We start from the raw sequence: 19,990 nt of genomic DNA, 5'->3' as shown, positions 1-19,990 counted from the left end.
TTTTTTTTTTTTGCATAATAGAAAATAGAATAGGAAAGTGAAAAGCTATATATTCAATATAATCCAATTTGTGTGCACATTTAAATAAAATATACCATATACTTATGCAGTATATGTGATTCCTCAGTTGGATATGGATAACATTCCAATAGATACATAAAACAGAAAGAATGAATAATAATAGTATAACTCAAAAACACATTAAGCTCAACAAATATATAAACCATTAATCATTCAATCACATTACTTGGAGCAGAAAATATCAGCTCTAGACTTAGCGTATTAGTGACTTGTAATGCAGCCGCTGATCCTCACATACGGATTTTCCAATACTGATGTATCATACATTAGCACTTTATTCTATTTCATACAATAGAACAACACAAATAGAAGCCTCCGACAAGCTTGAGTGAGTGTAACACAGCAGCAAGTTGTTACTCACAAATCATGCTTCTGTTAATCCAATCTCAATGACCAGAGTTCAGCTGCAGCAATTGTTTATCACAGTCATATCTTGCAGTTATTCCAAATAATAATAGGTACAAAATTCCAGAAAATTACTCCAGTGGAACTACAGACAGACCACCTTTTAATGTGTGCTTCTCATAGAGACAACCATGAGCTCAATGATCAAGATTTTTTCTACTTTGGGTATCCACTCACTAAATTTAGTAGAGGTGCTACCCAGTGGCAGAACCACTCTACTGAGGTCGATGGTGCAACATTTTTTTTGGCCTGTTAGAAGAACACAGCAATTTCTGTGTCTGGCTGCTTCTTTTCTCACTCCTCCTGTGCTTATCAGTAATTTGACCACCGAGGTGACATCAGATATCCCGGCAGCCTTCATCAAAATAGTGTGCATTGTGAGGGAGCACTTGGCTCCCTGCTGACCCACGATTTCACCCCTAGCAGTAGCACTCCCCTCCATCGTAGCCAATCAATGCACTTACACATATTTTCCCTTATTTGGTTTCAATGGAAACCTGACAGCAACTTGATCTGTCCACAAGGAAGTCATTTGTACAGCGCTACGTAATCTGATGGCGCTATATAAATAATAAAATAATAATAATAATAATAATTTGGTTACCATACAGACCACTCCGACCATGACAGTATCAGGAGGCCCTTACTGCTTTCCTACCCTCATAGGTAGGCGATCGATGGGCCTCTTGTCCTGCTCCTGATGGTATTTTTCTAATGTAGAGGGATTCAAGTTTTTTTTATGTAATAAGGAGATATTGTAACAGTGTTTTTTTGGGATGGAGGTGTCAGTTCTACAGTGTCGTCATAGACGTTTGCAGTTTTATTTTTGGATACAGTATCAGTAAGGCCCAAGTTCAATGGAAAAAAATATACAAAAATTGATCTCAAAGCCTTTACATTACAAGCCCAGTGATTTGAAGTGGTCATTGTGCTTTGGGTCTGCATGTGCAGTGTTTTGCTTTCTGGCTCTGCGTGTCATCAGCCAGCCTGGAACTAGAGCTCTGGACTGGCTAATGCCAATTCTGTGTATTTTACTATACACATAGTTGAATTCATTCTCTGAGAGCGGTCAACTGACGCTCTCAGACAATGAATGGCTGGCAGGGTCGGCATCAGCTCGGCAAGTCTGCAGAACCCAGGTACACATTACAGCCAGCCTTAAAGGAGACCTCGTGCCTGGACAGACCAGGTAAGAGGGCAAACTATTTCATAACAAACACAGGGCCAGGGTACTCCTTACATTATAACCTCTACAGTATTTAAGTGTCATATTTCTCTTTCTTTCTTTTTTTATAACAAAGTATAGGAATTCAGTGAGGAGGGCTGATTGAAAAAATATATAAATAATTCTTGGAAATAACACTGCCCCTTTAAATGCACTCTTTAATGCTCACAGATCCCGTCCTGACAACCCCTCTGCTGAAACACTTCAGATTGTTTCTGTGTTTATATGTCTTTTTTATTGTGCTCATTAAAATTCCATGACATTTTTATTTCATGAGGCACAGCACTGCTGTGCGTGTCTTGTCTCTGCTTTGAAGAAGCTGTCTATTTGGCAGTTTCATCCTCCTAGTGTGATACCTAGCATCACTCATCCATGCTTCTGATAGCAGACTGATTATTATAGTTACTCTTTGTATTTTTATAGAACCTTGTTTCAGCAATTTATTTCATTTTATATATTACAGCATTGTCGTGTTTAAATAGCAAGAACACAACAGCTTACTAGAAAGCAGCCTATTATATTCACCACTTGCTTATGATTTGATACAAATAGAACCCATCCACACATTTTATCACCAGCCAAGAGGTTAATAATATATGTATCATTTAGAAATGATCATTCCAATTGATAACGATAAAGATAGATTTGAGAAGGTTGTTATTAATTATATATATATATATATATATATATATATATATATATATATATATATATTTTTGTATCATAGGGAATATTGTACATCTGTGGCATATGATATTGCTGTACAGACATAACACAAAATGATAAAAAAAAGTTTGATTGATAGTATTTCCTTAGGTTATGTAGACTTATTAGTCGGGAGAAAGAACAATAATTGCTTTAATCCACTAGACATTCTTCCCTTTGAAACATGCATTTTAAACGTAAACATCTCATGAACGTATCTCATTAAACTAGCTCAATCTAGACATTATGCACAACAATCAGAAGATTCATGAGTTTTATTCTCTGTAGGCCTTTCAATTCTGTGCAAATCCTGCATAAATGTAATGGATCGGTATAATGTGCACAGGCAGTTATTGAATGGTTTAGCACAATATCAATTAGTAAGCATCGATTGTATTCCCAAAGAACACTGAGGTTTTAAAAGATCAACCACTGAGAAAATGGGAAATAGAATTAACTTATTTAAATAAACGGAGGACTTTGGGATAACTTTGAAACCTAAATTTTGTCATCTAATAGGTTACACATACTAGCAGGAAAATTGTCATAAGGTAAGTGATCACATAGCAGCCCTTAGTCTATGTGCTCATGTTAAGTTATCCCTCGAGGTCTTTGTATCTGACCTACATTTACTGTAACTCAGGGGTAACAGGAACAGGACAGCTAGTCCCTGGAATGAGGTCCAGGCCCTGTGTTGTTTTGTTGTGTGCCCCTTCTCAGCACCAGGAACTATTACAGTTGTGCTTGTTCCCAAGTATCTCCTTAGCAGGCAGGATAACTATGGACAAGTAGCAACACTACACAAAAACAAATCCCAACATAAACTAGAGGAAGCTTAGTGCGTTTGGAATACATACTGATTTGGTGAACTGATCTCAGGGTTTATGCAATGCATACATAGCAGGGATGGTACATAATGACACAGAAGTGTGAACCTGATGAACTTAAGAGAGGAACAGGAAAGTCAGTTTAGATTGCCCTGAAAGCCCTTTCCTAATTAAAGACAGACATACCCTTCTGATAGCACAGTTAAACAGGAGGCGGAGTAAAAGGTACACACACAATGAACCTAGAATACATATTAAGTGTCACGACTAGTAGTGTGGTCCAGCACGCAGAAACTATGTAAACATATACATAAGTAAGAAAAGGAAAATAATAGGATAGAGCGTAAACCGGACCTTAGAATGGCCGGACTAATACGCTAGAGACAGAGAATGGTCAAAGGGAAAGCCGAGGTCAAGGAAGCCAGAAAATACTCAATACCGATTAAACAAGCCAAGTCAGGGAAACCAGAGATCAGAATAACCAGGGAAACGCCAAGGATCAGGATACCAGGAAATCAGAAACACAGAATTAGCACTTTCAGGAAACCAGGAAACTGAAACCACGACATGGCAAAGTAATGGGGAAAGCTAGGGGTTTAAATACCCCTCTCTAGGCTATGATTGGTCAGAGGGCGACCTCTGACCCCAAAACGTGCGTGTGCGTTGACGTCGTGACGTCACGCACACGTTAGTATAATTTTCGGGGGCGGAGCTACTCTTAGGCGCGACCACGTGGTTGGCGCCATGTTTGATTCGGGCGTGATGCCCGGAAGAACGGAAGGAGCGGTTCCCGGCTCGCCGACGAGCAGGTAAGCTCGTGTTGTCGGCGTGGCCGTGCCGGTCGGGCACGGCCGTGAGGCTCGGCGGGCCGGTAACCGCAACATTAAGTCATGTTCAGCCACGTGGAGAAGAATGTCACAACTTTAAAGCACTCATGACGGACCATTCCAAAAATGGTCCATACTCTCTGGGCAAGAGGCCATGACCCTAAACATGCCACACAGTCTTTTCTTAGTAGGTAAGTGACAATGGGGGAGTTTGGCACTGGAGGCTATGAGAGCAGCTACATGAAGGAGAAAGGGGCCTCTGTAAAATCAGGACACATTGTAGCATGACTTTAATGGGACACTCTAAGCACCAAAACAAATTTAGCCTAATGCAATTTTGTTGTATATATCATGTCCCTGCAGTCTCACAGCTCAAGATGGGCATATATGGGCATGATCCCAGGGCCGGCGCCACCTGTAAGGCGACCTAGGCAGCCGCCTAGGGCGCAACTTACCAGGGGGCGCCGGATCCCTGTCCCCGCTGCGCCTCCTCATGCTGCGCCGCCTGAGCGCTTTAACAAGCCCCAGGCGGCGCAGCACTGCTGCACGGAGGGCGGCCGGGTTTGAGTGACCGGCAGGAGGGAAGCGCAGAGCGCTCCCTCCTGCCGGTCTCTCCATGTAGCGTGGCCGGGCGGCGTGGAACGCGGGACAGGAACCTTTGTTTCCTGTACCCGGCCGCCGGCGGAATGACAGGAAGTGCTCACTGAGTGAGCATTTCCGGTCATTCCGCCGGCGGCCGGGTACAGGAAACAGAGGTTCCTGTCCCGTGTTCCGCGCCGCCCGGCCACGCTACATGGGCAGGAGGGGAGGGTAAGGACCACTAAGGGGGGGGGGGGGTTGTAAGGACCACTAAGAAGGGGGGGGGTTGTAAGGACCACTAAGTGGGGGGGTATAAGGACCACTAAGGGGGAGGGGGGTATAAGGACCACTAAGGGGGAGGTGGGGTATAAGGACCACTAAGGGGGGGGGGTATAAGGACCACTAAGGGAGAGGGGGGGTATAAGGACCACTAGGGGAGTGATGGGGGGGATAAGGACCACTAGGGGAGGGAGGGGGGGATAAGGACCACTATGGGAGGGAGGGGGGATAAGGACCACTATGGGAGGGAGGGGGGATAAGGACCACTATGGGAGGGAGGGGGGATAAGGACCACTATGGGAGGGAGGGGGGGATAAGGACCACTATGGGAGGGAGGGGGGGATAAGGACCACTATGGGAGGGAGGGGGGATAAGGACCACTATGGGAGGGAGGGGGGGGATAAGGACCACTATGGGAGGGAGGGGGGGGATAAGGACCACTATGGGAGGGAGGGGGGGGGATAAGGACCACTATGGGAGGGAGGGGGGGGATAAGGACCACTATGGGAGGGAGGGGGGGGATAAGGACCACTATGGGAGGGAGGGGGGGATAAGGACCACTATGGGAGGGAGGGGGGGGGGTAAGGACCACTAGGGGAGGGGGGATAAGGACCACTAGGGAAGTGAGGGAGGGGGGATAAGGACCACTATGGGAGGTTGGGGGGGATAAGGACCACAAGGGGAGGGGGGGATAAGGACCACTATGGGAGGGAGGGGGGGGATAAGGACCCCTATGGGAGGGAGGGGGGGGATAAGGACCCCTATGGGAGGGAGGGGGGGATAAGGACCACTAGGGGAGGGAGGGAGGGGGGATAAGGACCACTATGGGAGGTTGGGGGGGATAAGGAGCACTAGGGGAGGGGGGATAAGGACCACTAGGGGAGGGGGATAAGGACCAGTAGGGGAGGGGGGATAAGGACCACTAAGGGGGGGAAGGACCACCAAAGGGGGGTAAGGAGGGAGGACTACTAAGGAGAGGGGAGGAGGGTGATTACCACTAAGGGGGTGGGGGGAGTAGGGGAAGGTCTACTAAGGGGTTTGGGAGAGGGAGGACCACTAAGGGGTTTGGGAGAGGGAGGACCACTAAGGGGTTTGGGAGAGGGAGGACCACTAAGGAGGGGGGAGTGAGAAGACCACCAAGGGGGACTGCAGAGGGACAGGGGGCCAAGGGAGAGCACTAAGTGACAGAAGGGGAGAACACAGAGGGACAGAAGGGAAGGGGAAATCAATAATTGAGGGGAGAGCACTATGAATTTTTTAAAAAAAAGAAAGAGCTGTTCCCCTCCCAGTCTCTATCCTACCCCACAAACCCTCTCTTTTACACTACACACATACACAATGCACCCCCCCCCACACAGAAACATACAATGCATTCCTACTCACACACAGACACACCCGAAACACACAATGCATCCCTTACGTTCTCTTACATAATTAATGCACCCCTTACAGACACACACTGCATTCAATTACATACAATGCATTCCTACTCACACACACACACACACCCAGAAACATACAATGCATTCCTTACACGCAAACACACACACTACATCCCCTATAAACACACTACATCCCTTACACAAATTGCACACATAAAACATCCCCAACTCATGGATGGGCCATGTAGGTGGATTTATGGGTGGGCATTGTAGGCGTATGCCCCCTGGGGGCCCAGACCTTGAGCTGTGTAAGGGACCCTAAAAAATGGAGCTGCTTCCTGTTCGTTAATTGTTGTGAGCACTGTTAAAAACAGTCTCCAGAGAGCCTCTTCTACACCAGACCTGTGGAGCCAGACTGAGCCCATCATCAGCCTCTTGTCCTCATCTGGTGGTAAGTAGGCAATCCAATATATTATTAGTGGCACTAATCTCTAATTTACCTCACATTAAATGGATACTATAGTCACCAGAAGCACTACAGCATAATGTAGTGGTTCTGGTGTCTATAGCCTGTGCCTGTAGGCTTTTTAATGTAAACACACTGTCTTTTCAGATAAGACACTTTGTGAAGACTGGCGTTGGCCCATATGGCAGAGCATATGGGCGGGGCATTGTGATGTCACATGGTGGGCTGGACATATGGGGGGGCGGCAAATTTTTTTTTGCCTAGGGCGGCAAAAATCCTTGCACCGGCCCTGCATGATCCATACACCAAAACTACTTCATTGAGCTAAAGTTGCTTTGTGCTGAAAAGCCCTTTAAAAAATATATTTTAGCTGGGAGGATAGTTACAAAATAAGAGAAAAAAAAAACCCAACCATCTGAAATGATACTGTATTATTATTATTATTATTATTATTACATATTGGGTTACTGATTGGTCTCCCTCTGCTTTACGGTGTTTTCAAGGGCCATATCCATTCAGAAAATGTAGAATCAGTTATGCAAAGAATGAGCGGACCAGTGGGAGAATATGAGATTCTACCTCCTCTAGTAAAGTCCCACTCTATTAATTTATTATTCTATTTATTGTACAGTCCTCTTGATCTACTACGGGTTTAGATTTATTTTAAAAGTAGCAGCATAGTTTTAGCCCCATTAGGTTATGTAGACCTATTATTCGAGAGAAAGAGCAATTGTTGCTTTAATCCAGCAGACATTCTTCCCTTTGAAACATGCATTTTAAACGTAAACATCTCATGTACGCATCTCATTAAACTAGCTCAATCTAGACATTATGCACAGCAATCAGAAGATTCATGAGTTTTAATCTCTACGGGCATTCAATTCTGTGCAAATCCTGCGTAAATGCAAGGGATCAGTATAGCACAATATCAATTAGTAAACATCAGTTGTATTCCCAAAGAACACTGAAGCAGCAAATTGGTCTCCCTCTACTTTACAGTGTTTCAGCCTATCAGATGTGACCAGTACGAGGCTTTCTAATTGAACCATCGGAGGAAGCTGCTGGGCGGGGCGGATGGGTGCTATCTTTTCAAGTTTGGGTTCAACTGTTCATGAACGTAACCTCTTAAGTAAGGTAAAACAATGCCTGGGAAACTCCTGGCAGCATAAAAACTTAATTGAGATGGTGTACGCAGTGTCCCTTTAATGTAGTACATTTAAGAAGGTGAAACTAACTATACTCCTGACAAACAAAGTTTTAGTGAAGCATAAAAATCTACTAACAAGCCAAGAAGGATACCAGAGTAAAAGAATAAACAACTGGCTTGCCTGGTCAAACACTAAATAGACAAGAAGAAGATCATAGGTCAATGCACTCTCACATATACAAGTACCATGGCAGGGCAAATACATGTCCCTGTTAATGGTTTAAATAAAACGTTATTGGCAAGCGTCATCATGACGATGCTGTAATCAGAGTTCATATTGTTGCATTGAAGTGTCATCAGCAACAAGTGTCCGTTGATGGATACACTTCTGAAGGACAACTCTACTTTGTTTTCAGTTCATATTTTGGTTCCTGACAATGGTCATTGTAGTGAATAATCCTGCTAGTGTTTTCTTCCTGTACTTTTCCAGCTTTAAACTTTGTCTGAACCCTTGCATGAAATTGAACTAAAAGGGTCATTCACTAAACATTGGATCTTGTCCAATATTATTTTGAAAGCCCAAATGTTTTTTAAAAACCCAAAACACAACAGGACGGCCATTTGGTGCCTGAATTGCAAAATCCAGCATAATCAATCTGGCTTTTTGAATAGCCCTGTATAGAGACAAACAGTATTTCCTATTCGGTAGGGGGCCCTTTGGACTTTAATGAATGACTCTGCCAGACTGTAATGATATTGATGTTACAAAGTTTTGGAGTCCAGTAGCCAGATCAGCAATGTTTTCTGCCAGAGGTAGCCACTCGTTACCCAGGTGGTTGAGCCCCTGAGCCTTGAGTGGCCTTCTGGTCTTAAGCAGAGATGGGAGACTGGAACAGAGAGATGATAATCGTAGTGAGGCAAGCCGAGGTCAGTGGGAAAGAGAAGCAGCAAAGTCAAAACGGTCCAAAATCAGCAACAGGTAGGAGAAACAGGAACAAGCTTGATTAGAGAGTACAGGAACCACAATAATCTGGCAAAGGTACAGAGACAGGAAGTGGCTTTTATAGGCCAAGAACCAGACACATGACCAGACACAGCTGAAGAGACTTGTCACTGATACCAATGCTTATAGAGTCAAGGTTACCAGATCTCAGGTACATTTGCAAAAGGCAGGCTGGTGTAGTGGTAAGGAAGAGGTTTAGCAGCATGTAAACCAGGGTTCGAAACCCAGCAGAGTCAGTTCCTCACACAGACTTAAGTTTGAATCTTACACCTGTCTTGCGTCCACATCCTTCCATAGCTTCTGTGCTACATTATGTCTTGCTATTTGACTTTATCTTGTCTACTATACTATAATTCTATGCTTTCTTCCCACAACCTATGTTACAAAGGTTTTTGAGGTGAGGTTTTGATGTTACAAAGGTTTTTGAGGTGAGGTTTTGATGTTACAAAGGTTTTTGAGGTGAGGTTTTGATGTTACAAAGGTTTTTGAGGTGAGGTTTTTACAACCTATGGACATTTTTTAGACTACTTCATTTGTGTTTGTTTTCCTTTTGTTTTGTTAGCCCCCACACTATTACAAATCACTTTCTACAAACAAAGGTTTTCATGTAACAAGGACTCCAGGTCTACAACACACAGTCAACAGTCTGATAACTTATTGAAACTATATTTTTCTTACCTGCTGCTTGTTCAGAATCAAGAGTACATTTTGTAGATCTGGAGATAGTTTTGCACTAGACGCCTTCAGAGACATCTGCCAGAATGGGACAAAGTATCAGTTATACAATAAGTAGGTCGGTAGTCAACGTGGGGTTATTATGAGGAACAAGCTTAATTTCCAATCCACATGATGCTTTTAAGTACAAGCTGTTACTATGCCATTAGCCAGGCCTCAAAAGTTATTCCCCACTGCAAGCCTTAGCAGAGTCATCAAAGCTAAATGAATGGGAAGTCACTAATTGACAGAGAGCTTCACCCGTTACCTGGGGGGACCTGAGGATTGGCGCTAGAGTCAACTTTCGGGTTGAACCGTTGAGAACAGTTTAACCCCTGAAGGTAAGAATGCGTCTTGGGGCTACCTGACACCTTTTTACATTTACATTTAGATTAAGTTGTTTGGTGCCCTGAGCCCCTTTAAGTCCTAACTGGTAACAAAGTGGATAGTAACACTGCTGGGCATGATCTAAAACTGCTTAATTTAACTGAAGTTGTTTTGGTGCTTATAATCTTCTTTTGATGGCTAAATTGAACTCTCTGGATCTTGAGCTCAGCATATTTAGACGTCTATGTTATTGATGCTAAGTGCAAGAAAACAGCTGATATTAAATACAGCATGCTCTTATTTTTGCCTGAATGCAGCTACAAAAAGCAACAAAATGGACAAAATATACATTTTGAAAAATCTCCATAGCAATGCAATAATTATCTGAAAATCCATGCTAGCTTATTTCCTCTCCCCACATCCCAACTCGTGTGTTTCACACTCACTCCTATACCTCTCCCTGATACACCCATCTTACTTTCTGTTACTTTCTTCCCCTGCCTCTCCTCATTAGACAAACTCCAATTGTTTTATTGAAATTGTACACTGTAACGTGACTAATCTGAATCCTGTTGGAGGTCTGATTGTGCTCCTTTCTTTGCCAGGCCTTAAACAAACAAAGTCCACAATCTGGAACATCCAGTGACAAGGTTAGGCATGTGTGCATCAGGATGCCAAATGAGTGGACTACAAAATGAATGAACTATATATTCAACTAACAAAGTTGATAATGAAAATTTTATTTAAAAAAGGTATTGGTAATAGTGCCCCCCATGGACAGACACACAATCGAGAAAAATATTGTCTGTTTGTAATGAATAACAGTAGAAGGTTCTGAATTGCTGCTGGTGGTTCAATGAAATTGAAGAAGAGGTATAAAGATAAATTGGTGGTGGGTGGTATTGTCATTCACAGGGAAAGGTGGCACGATGATGAGGGGGTGTAAATTGAAAGATGTAATGATGGTTGACTTAAGGGTGAAGGTTTAATGTTAGCAAAGGGTCCAATCAAGTATATATGACAATAGAGAATTAAATAATATGCAATGTCTGGTATTTTTAGGATGGACGATATAAGGTGTTATTAACAAGATTTTATACAAGCCAGTTCTAGATAAAAATCAATTTTCTTTGATTCTAGGCAGAATATAAATTGGCATTTTACTATTCTTAAAACTGATTATGTAGAATGCTCTCCCCAGCAGTTCCCACCTCCTATAACCTCCGATACAGTACTTGCACGATATTTAGCATACCGCAATACAAAAATAAAGTGGCTCGATCCTCCTTTTCCTATAGAGCACCGCAATTATGGAATAACCTCAGGGACTCACTCAAATCTTCATTCAATATAAAATCTTTTAAGAGATCTATGGCAATATACCTCAGCACAGAATGCACCTGTCATGGTTGAATATATTTATCACCTGTTACGTGTTAAATTTCTATATGTGTGTATGATCTATATATATATATATAGTTTGTTTATTATGTTTTTGTAATATTGTATCCTATTGTAACAATGCAATGTTTTGTGGACCCAGGACATACTTGAAAATTAGAGAAATCTCAATGAATCCATCCTGGCAATTTGTTTTATAAATAAATAGAAATAAAATAAAATGCATTATAGTTGTGCATCAAATAGGACATTGCATTCTTCTTACCAGGGTTATGTTACTCAGAAGGATATTGTTCTTCTTTGTCTGTAAATTCTGCTTAATCACATTCCCGTCCCTGGATTCCACAATTATTTCATAATCTGAGAAAGAGAAATGTGAGATAGAGAATTATTATCAATATTATTCTTAGAACATACATATTACATAGCAATATGGACATGCATATCATATATGTAGCTGTTGGCATAACAAGACATTTATGAACAAATGGTCAAAAGACTAGTATTAAATGTAAATGTATTTATATTGTTGAGGATTGTTTATATTATATTTTATACTGTTTGTTTCTTATACTAGACTCTCAGGTTAATACACTGAAAAAATTATAAACGCAACACTTTTGGTTTTGCCCCCATTTCTCATGAACTGAACTCAAAGATCTAAGATTTTTCTATATACACAAAAGGCCTATTTCTCTCAAGTATTGTTCACAAATCTGTCTAAATCTGTGTTAGTGAGCACTTCTCCTTTGCCGAGATAATCCATCCACCTCACAGGTGTGGCATATCAAGATGCTGATTAGACAGCATGATTATTGCACAGGTGTGCCTTAGTATCGCCACAATAAAAGGCCACTCTAAAATGTGCAGTTTTACTGTATTGGGTGAGTCCGGGGGGGTCAGAAGATCAGTCAGTATCTGGTGTGACCTCCATTTGCCTCACGCAGTGCAACACATCTCCTTCTCATAGAGTTGATCAGGTTGTTGATTGTGGCCTGTGGAATGTTGGTTCAATGGCTGTGAGAGGTTGCTGGATATTGGTAGGACCGGGAACACACTGTCATATATGCCGATCCAGAGCATCCCAAACATGCTCAATGGGTGACATGTCCGGTGAGTATGCTGGTCATGCAAGAACTGGGATGTTTTCAGCTTCCAGGAATTGTGTACAAATCCTTGCAACATGGGGCCGTGCATTATCATGCTGCAACATGAGGTGATGGTCGTGGATGAATGGCACAACAATGGGCTTCAGGACCTCGTCACGGTATCTCTGTGCATTCAAAATGCCATCTCGTCACGGTATATCTGTGTAACGGATTGACGGGCACCCCGACTGGGTACCTCCGTTGAAGGATGCTCCTAGCACTTCCTGAGGACTCCAAGCACTGCAGCAGATACCACAACCACCGAATCGGAGAAGCATACGTATGCTCTCAAGCATATGAATGCTGTAAACAGCTGAACAGGAAAAGCATACAATCAGCTTACACTCCTGGCAATCAGCATACAATCCAGTTCCCCCAATAAAGAGACGACACTTAGTTTTGAGGTCAAGCAGAGCTGACTATACTGGCACATACAGCCTCTTTTATTCCCAATCCACAAACTTAGTACTGCCCACAGGGTTTTACAGAACAACCAATCAATCCGTACAATACACACAGACACTCCCACACAAAATCCTCCCCTCTGCCTGTGATATGATTACTGAACACAATGGTTAATATAATTATCACAGGCAGAGAAATACAGTTTTTACCAAATATTAATAACTTCCAAAATATACATGCCACAAACATAAAAATCTCATATTCTCAAAAACATCTCAAAAACATATTCGAACTCAGCACACTTTAATTATAAACATAGTCAAAATTCAGCCAATTCCATGCTGGGGTTAAAAAGTTAAGGGAAAGTCCTATTTGACCAAATGAAGCATGGCTTTTCTGCCCCAAACCAGTTCCATAGAGTCTTCTATCCTGGAGATAATTGGGAAGTAATCCAATTATCTCCAAGGACAGAGGCAAAACTCCATTAGCCACATGGTAGCAAAATACAATAAAATACATAAATATATATAACTGTGCAGCTATTGCATAACACATATACATTCAACATATCCCCAGATAGCTTAGATCTGAGTGCACATTATGACTGAATGGCGCTCAGATTACATACATACAGTTCAATTGCCATGGAGCCAAAGTCTTTCACATAGTCTTTCGTTATACGAATGGGCTCCATGGCATAGCTATCTGGGGTAACACTGCTCACATAGGGAAAGTACAGAATGACCCGGCTTTCGGGTCTTTGCAGGGGAAAATCAAGCATTTTAACATGGGGCCATAGTCACAGGGCAGGAGTCTGGCAATCAGTCTTCTCCAATGCCCAGTGGCGAGGCTGGTTTCGCCACAATCTGTGCATTCATAATGCCATCAATAAAATGCACTTGTGTTTGTTTTCCATAACAAACGCATGCCCATACCATAACCCCACCGCCACCATGGGCCCCTCGTTCCACAATGTTGACATCAGCAAACCGCCCACCCACACAACGCTATACATGTTGTCTGCAATCTGCCCTGTACAGTGAAAACCGGTATTCATCCGTGAAGAGAACAACTCTCCAAAGTGCCAGACGCCATCGAATGTGAGCATTTTCCCACTCACGTCAGTTACAACGACGAACTGCAGTCATGTCGAGACCCCAATGAGGACGACGAGCATGCAGATGAGCTTCCCTGAGACGGTTTCTGACAGTTTGTGCAAACCGATTGTTGCAGCAGCTGTCTGGGTGCCTGGTCTCGGACGATCTTGGAGGTGAAGATGCTGGATGTGGAGGTCCTGGGCTGGTGTGGTTACATGTGGTCTGTGGTTGTGAGGCCGGTTGGATGTACTGCCAAATTCTCTGAAATGCCTTTGGAGACGGCTTATGGTAGAGAAATGCACATTCAATTCACGGGCAACAGCTCTGGTGGACATTCCTGCAGTCAGCATGCCGATTGCACGCTCCCTCAAAACTTGCGACATCTGTGGCATTGTGCTGTGTGATAAAACTGCCCATATTAGAGAGGCCTTTGATTGTGGCCAGCCTAAGGCACACCTGTGCAATAATTATGCTGTCTAATCAGCATCTTGATTGATATGCCACACCTGTGAGGTGGATGGATTATCTTGGCAAATTAGAAGTGCTCACTAACACAAATTTAGACAGATTTGTGTACAATACTTGAGAGAAATAGGCCTTTTGTGTACATAGAAGTTCAGCTCATGAAAAATGGGGGGAAAAATTTTGATCAGCGTGACTGTCTATATTATTCTCTATACTTTGTGTAAAAAAATGGAGCAAATTGACCTACATCAATGGATCCTGCAGTTGGCAATAAACAAAAATGATAGTAACTTTATGCCAGAGGTAGGCAACATCTCCCATAATGCTCTTACAGCCACAATGCTAGCAAAGCATCAGGAGAGATGTAGTCCACCCCTACAAGGTTGCCTACCCCTGCTTTATGCTGATAATGACACAGTTAGTTAAAGAAACAGTATAGTGTTAGGAGCACAAACCTGTATTCCCAACGCTACCGTGTCCTAGTTGCAGATTGTTAGAGTCCATCACTCTAAAAAAAGGTTTTTACTTTTACTTCCCGTTTTACCTTAGCGCTGCTCCCCTTGCTTCCTCCTGCAACATCATCCGACTCTCTCTACGATGGCCAATCCAATCATAGAGGAGCATTGGAGACTGAGTTCCGCGTGCAGAGGCGGCTCTCTAATTAGGCGGTTTAGGCGGCCGCCTAAGGCCTCGCGCTGGCTGGGGCCTCGCGGCCGCCTAAACCGCCTGTGGGCAGAGTGTGTCAGGTCCTCGGACCTGACACCAGGAGGGGGCCCGGCGGCTTGTCCGGTATGCCGCCGGGTGCGAGGCCCCTCCTGGCTGCCCGGCCAGCCACCGCAGACACTGGTCTGCAGCTCCGCAGTGAGCAGAGCTGCAGACCATGTGTCTCGCGAGAACCGGCCAATCAGAGCGTTGCCGCGGGTTACCACGGCAACGCTCTGATTCACTCGCGAGATTACATGGTCTGCAGCTCAGCGGAGCTGCAGACCGGAAGCAGTGGCCACCGGACCACCAGGGAGCCCACTGGACCACCAGGGAAATTAAGGTAGGTTCAGCCTCACCCTGCCCCCAGCCTCACTACCCCCCACACCACCCTCAGCCTCACCCCCCACCACCCTCAGCCCCACTACCCCCCACACCACCCTCAGCCTCACCCCCCACCACCCTCAGCCCCACTACCCCCCACACAACCCTCAGCCTCACCCCCACCTCCCTCAGCCTCACTACCCCCCACAGCCTCACTACGCCCCCACTACCCTCAGCCTCAATACCCCTCACACCACCCTCAGCCTCACTACCCCCCACACCACCCTCAGCCTCACTACCCCCACACCACCCTCAGCCTCACTACCCCAACCACCCTCAGCCTCACTACCCCAACCACCCTCAGCCTCACCCCCACTACCCTCAGCCTCACTACCCCCCACACCACCCTCAGCCTCACCCCCCACCACCCTCAGCCCCACTACCCCCCACACAACCCTCAGCCTCACCCCCACCTCCCTCAGCCTCACTACCCCCCACAACACCCTCAGCCTCACTACCCCCCCCACCACCCTCAGCCTCACTCCCCCCCCACCACCCTCAGCCTCACTACCCCCCACCACCCTCAGCCTCACTACCCCCACACCACCCTCAGCCTCACCACCCCCACACCACCCTAAGCCTCAATACCCCCCACCACCCTCAGTCTCACTACCCCCCACAACCCTCAGCCTCTCTACCCCCCCACAACCCTCAGCCTCACTACCCCCCACCACCCTCAGCCTCTCTACCCCCCACCACCCTCAGCCTCACTACCCCCACCACCCTCAGCCTCACTACCCCCCACACCACCCTCGGCATCACCACCCCCCACACCACCCTCAGCATCACCACCCCCCACACCACCCTCAGCATCACCACCCTCAGCCTCACCATCCCCCAACCACCCTCAGCCTCACCACCCTCAGTCTCAATACCCCCACCACCCTCAGCCTCACTACCCCCCACCACCCTCAGCCTCACTACCCCCCACCACCCTCAGCCTCACTACCCCCCCCACCACCCTCAGCCCCACTACCCCCCCACCACCCTCAGCCCCACACCACCCTCAGCATCACCACCCCCAATCACCCTCAGCCTCACTACCCCCCACACCACCCTCAGCATCACCACCCCCCACCACCCTCAGCCTCACCACCCCCCACCCTTAGCCTCACCCCACCACCACCCTCAGCCTCACCCCACCACCACCCTCAACATCACCCCCACCACCCTCTGCCTCACCGCCCTCCCACCCTCAACATCACCCCCACCCCCTCAGCCTCACCACCCCCCTCAGCCTCACCACCCCCCTCAGCCTCACCACCCCACCCCCCTCAGCATCACCCCCACCACTCTCAGCACCACCCCCAGCATCACCCCCACCACCCTCAGCACCACCCCCAGCATCACCCCACCACCCTCAGCCTCACCACCACCCCCAGCACCACCCCCACCACCCTCAGCCTCACCACCCCACCACCCTCAGCCTCACCACCCTCATCCTCACCACCCCACCACCCTCTGCCTCACCATCCCCCACCACCCTCAGCCTCACCACCCCCACCACCCTCAGCATCTACCCCCCTCAGCATCTACCCCCTCACCATCTACCCCCTCACCATCTACCCCCTCACCATCTACCCCCTCACCATCTACCCCCCCTCACCATCTACCCCCCTCACCATCAACTCCCCCTCCTTCTCACATTACCCCCCTTCTAACATTACCATCACCCCTCTCACATCACCCCCCACACCATCACCTCCCTGTCACCCTCACCCGCCTCTCCTTCTCACCATCACCCCCCCATACACACAACACACTTCAAGCAGCTACCCCATACACATAGGGTCTCAGACAAAAACATACATTCACACACAAGGATACTCTGTCAGACACTCTCAGGCACATACACTGACACTTTTTTGTTAGTGGGGCCTCATGTTTGAGTTTCGCCTAAGGCCTCATAAAGTCTAGAGCCGCCTCTGTCCGCGTGCACATCCAAATGCTTCTCAAAGGAAAGCAGTGCAATAAAAACTTTCATAGTTTTACTCAGTCGTTGTATAGGAAGTAGCTCTAGTAACTGTCTGGGACAGGTGTGTTTAATCCTGTAAATATAAACATTGTGGTTCTACAAAACTATAATGTTTTTCATTACAGGATCAAATAACAGTGCCACTGCACCCAGACCACTTCATTGAGATGAAGTAGTCTGGGTGATGTTATGCCTCGTTTCTACTGAGCAGTATGGTTCGGGTCGGTACAGTTTGGAAGGGTAAGAACGGTCCAGCCTATTCAGGTGAGCGTTTCCACTGCAAGTCGGACCGCCAGGGGGCACGCAGGGTTTAGACCAAATGCCTAGCGTGTCATTTGTCGTGAGCATTGACGTTTTCCTGTCCGCCAATCAATGGATTGTATAGTGTGACGCTAATAGCTCCACCCTAACCGTACTGTACCATTTCCTATGGACCTTCATCTGAAGGTGGACCTGGAATGGTGCGGTTCGGTTCGGCTTTATGGGACACTTTCATAATGGAAACACTCAAAATAGCATACCATAACGAGCCGACCCAAACCGTTCCGCTCAGTGGAAAAGAGGCGTTAGTGTCCTTTTAAAAGCTGCTTAATTTTCTAAAACTATTTTGTTACACTACCCAGAGTTTAAACGTATATATATATCTCAATTTGCTTCTCGCTAATGGAACAAAAGCATTTATATTAATATAAATATATATAATCAAAGGCCCCTGGCCCTAAGAGCCACCTAGAGGGTGCGGGTCCTTACCAATTGACTTAAATGAAGTTCATTGGTATTTTCACATTTTATGGGTGTCTTGTGAGGTAAGTCAGCAGAACTCAGACGGTGATCATTGTAATTACAATTATTACAAGGTGTAAGCTGAGAAATCATCAATTTACTAGATATTTCTTTAAAGCAAACTTAAATCTATTCTATTTTTCCTTCTTCATCCACACTGTTTATATCACATCATTTTAACGCCTGTTTGTACTGGTGATTGAGCATTGTTTTACTGTCACACTCACCACTTGCCCAGTAGAGTTGGGGTATTTGAATCTGATAATCCATGCTCTCGAGGTCAGACAGGGTCAGATAGGACTTTTCGGGCCGCTTTGGACTCTCTGTAATATATGAACAATACATGGAAGTAGAGCTTGAAATGGACGTATAACTTTTTTGTTTGTTTTATTATTTCAACAACTATTGTTGCCTATTATTAAGTTTAATAACAAGGACTGTATTCATAATATTGTTTTTGACTACTTTAAAACTAACATAGACGTATTTTTCAGTTTTGTGGTAAACTCTTTTTCAACGATGTCATAAATATATTTGTAAGTGATTCCACATTATGATCAGTTACATGATTTATTGCAATTAGTACTGAAATATAACATAAATAACCTAGAAAGGGAAACTGCAGCATATCTGATTAACTAAAAACATGGTATCATATTATACAGTAATGCTACAGGGGTACCAAAACAACTTTAGCTTAATGAAGATGTTTTTATAGATCATGCAACTGCAGACTCATTTGCTCAGTTCTTGTTTCTGCCTTAACCAACCCTCCCCTTGCTAGGACTCACACAGCCAACATGAATACATTTTCATTTTCAGCCAGATGTGACAGCACAAAGTGTTTACTGTTTTGTTTTTATCTCCTGATCTGCTAACAGGAGATACACAAGACTGGAATGTGCTACAAGCCCATTGCCAACCAGCTTGGTAAGAAGGTGACAACAGTTGTTGCGATTATTCGCAAATGGAAGAAACACAGCTCGTTACCTGTATAAAAGACACCTGTCCACAGAAGCAATCAATCAGATTCCAAACTCTCCACCATGGCCAATACCTGTCCAAGGATGTCAGGGACAAGATCATAGACCTACACAAGGCTGGAATGGGCTACAAGTCCATTGCCAAGCAGCTTGGTAAGAAGGTGACAACAGTTGGTGCGATTATTCACAAATGGAAGAAACACACTCTGTGATTGCCAGTCTCCCTCGGTCTGCTGCTCCATGCAAGATCTCACCTCGTGGAGTTTTAATGATCATGAGAACGGTGAGGAATCAGCCCAGAACTACACGGGAGGATCTTGTTAATGATCTCAAGGCAGGTGGGACCATAGTCACCAAGAAAACAATTGGTAACACACTACGCCGTGAAGGACTGAAGTCCTGCAGTGCCCGCAAGGTCCCTCTGCTCAAGAAAGCACATTTACAGGCCCATCTGAAGTTTGCCAATGAACATCTGAATGATTCAGAGGAGAACTGGGTGAAAGGGTTGTGGTCAGATGAGACCAAAATTAAGCTCTTTGGCATCAACTTGCCGTGTTTGGAGGAGGAGGAATGCTTGAAAATGGGTCGTGGATGGGTATTACAGCATGACAATGACCCAAAACACACAGCCAGGCAACAAAGGAGTGGCTAAAGATTAAGCACATAAAGGTCCTGTACCA

General features: G+C 45.2%; 1 protein-coding gene across 3 annotated transcripts in view; it reads right to left on the bottom strand.

The window, feature by feature from the left end:
- The window catches only part of LOC134568020 (inactive dipeptidyl peptidase 10-like), a 147,826-nt gene that overhangs the window by 91,730 nt on the left and 36,106 nt on the right, over window positions 1-19,990 (bottom strand). For all 3 annotated transcript variants that reach the window (XM_063426249.1, XM_063426258.1, XM_063426266.1), the window contains exons 3-5: window positions 18,555-18,650; window positions 11,634-11,728; window positions 9,605-9,679 (exon numbers count right to left, since the gene is read on the bottom strand). In XM_063426249.1, the coding sequence (XP_063282319.1) occupies window positions 9,605-9,679; window positions 11,634-11,728; window positions 18,555-18,650 (266 nt within the window). The remainder of the gene's footprint in view (window positions 1-9,604; window positions 9,680-11,633; window positions 11,729-18,554; window positions 18,651-19,990) is intronic.

Source organism: Pelobates fuscus, chromosome 1 (genome assembly GCF_036172605.1).
Source record: "Pelobates fuscus isolate aPelFus1 chromosome 1, aPelFus1.pri, whole genome shotgun sequence".
Classification (NCBI taxonomy): Eukaryota; Metazoa; Chordata; class Amphibia; order Anura; family Pelobatidae; genus Pelobates; species Pelobates fuscus.
This window is presented reverse-complemented; position numbering and strand designations above follow the sequence as displayed.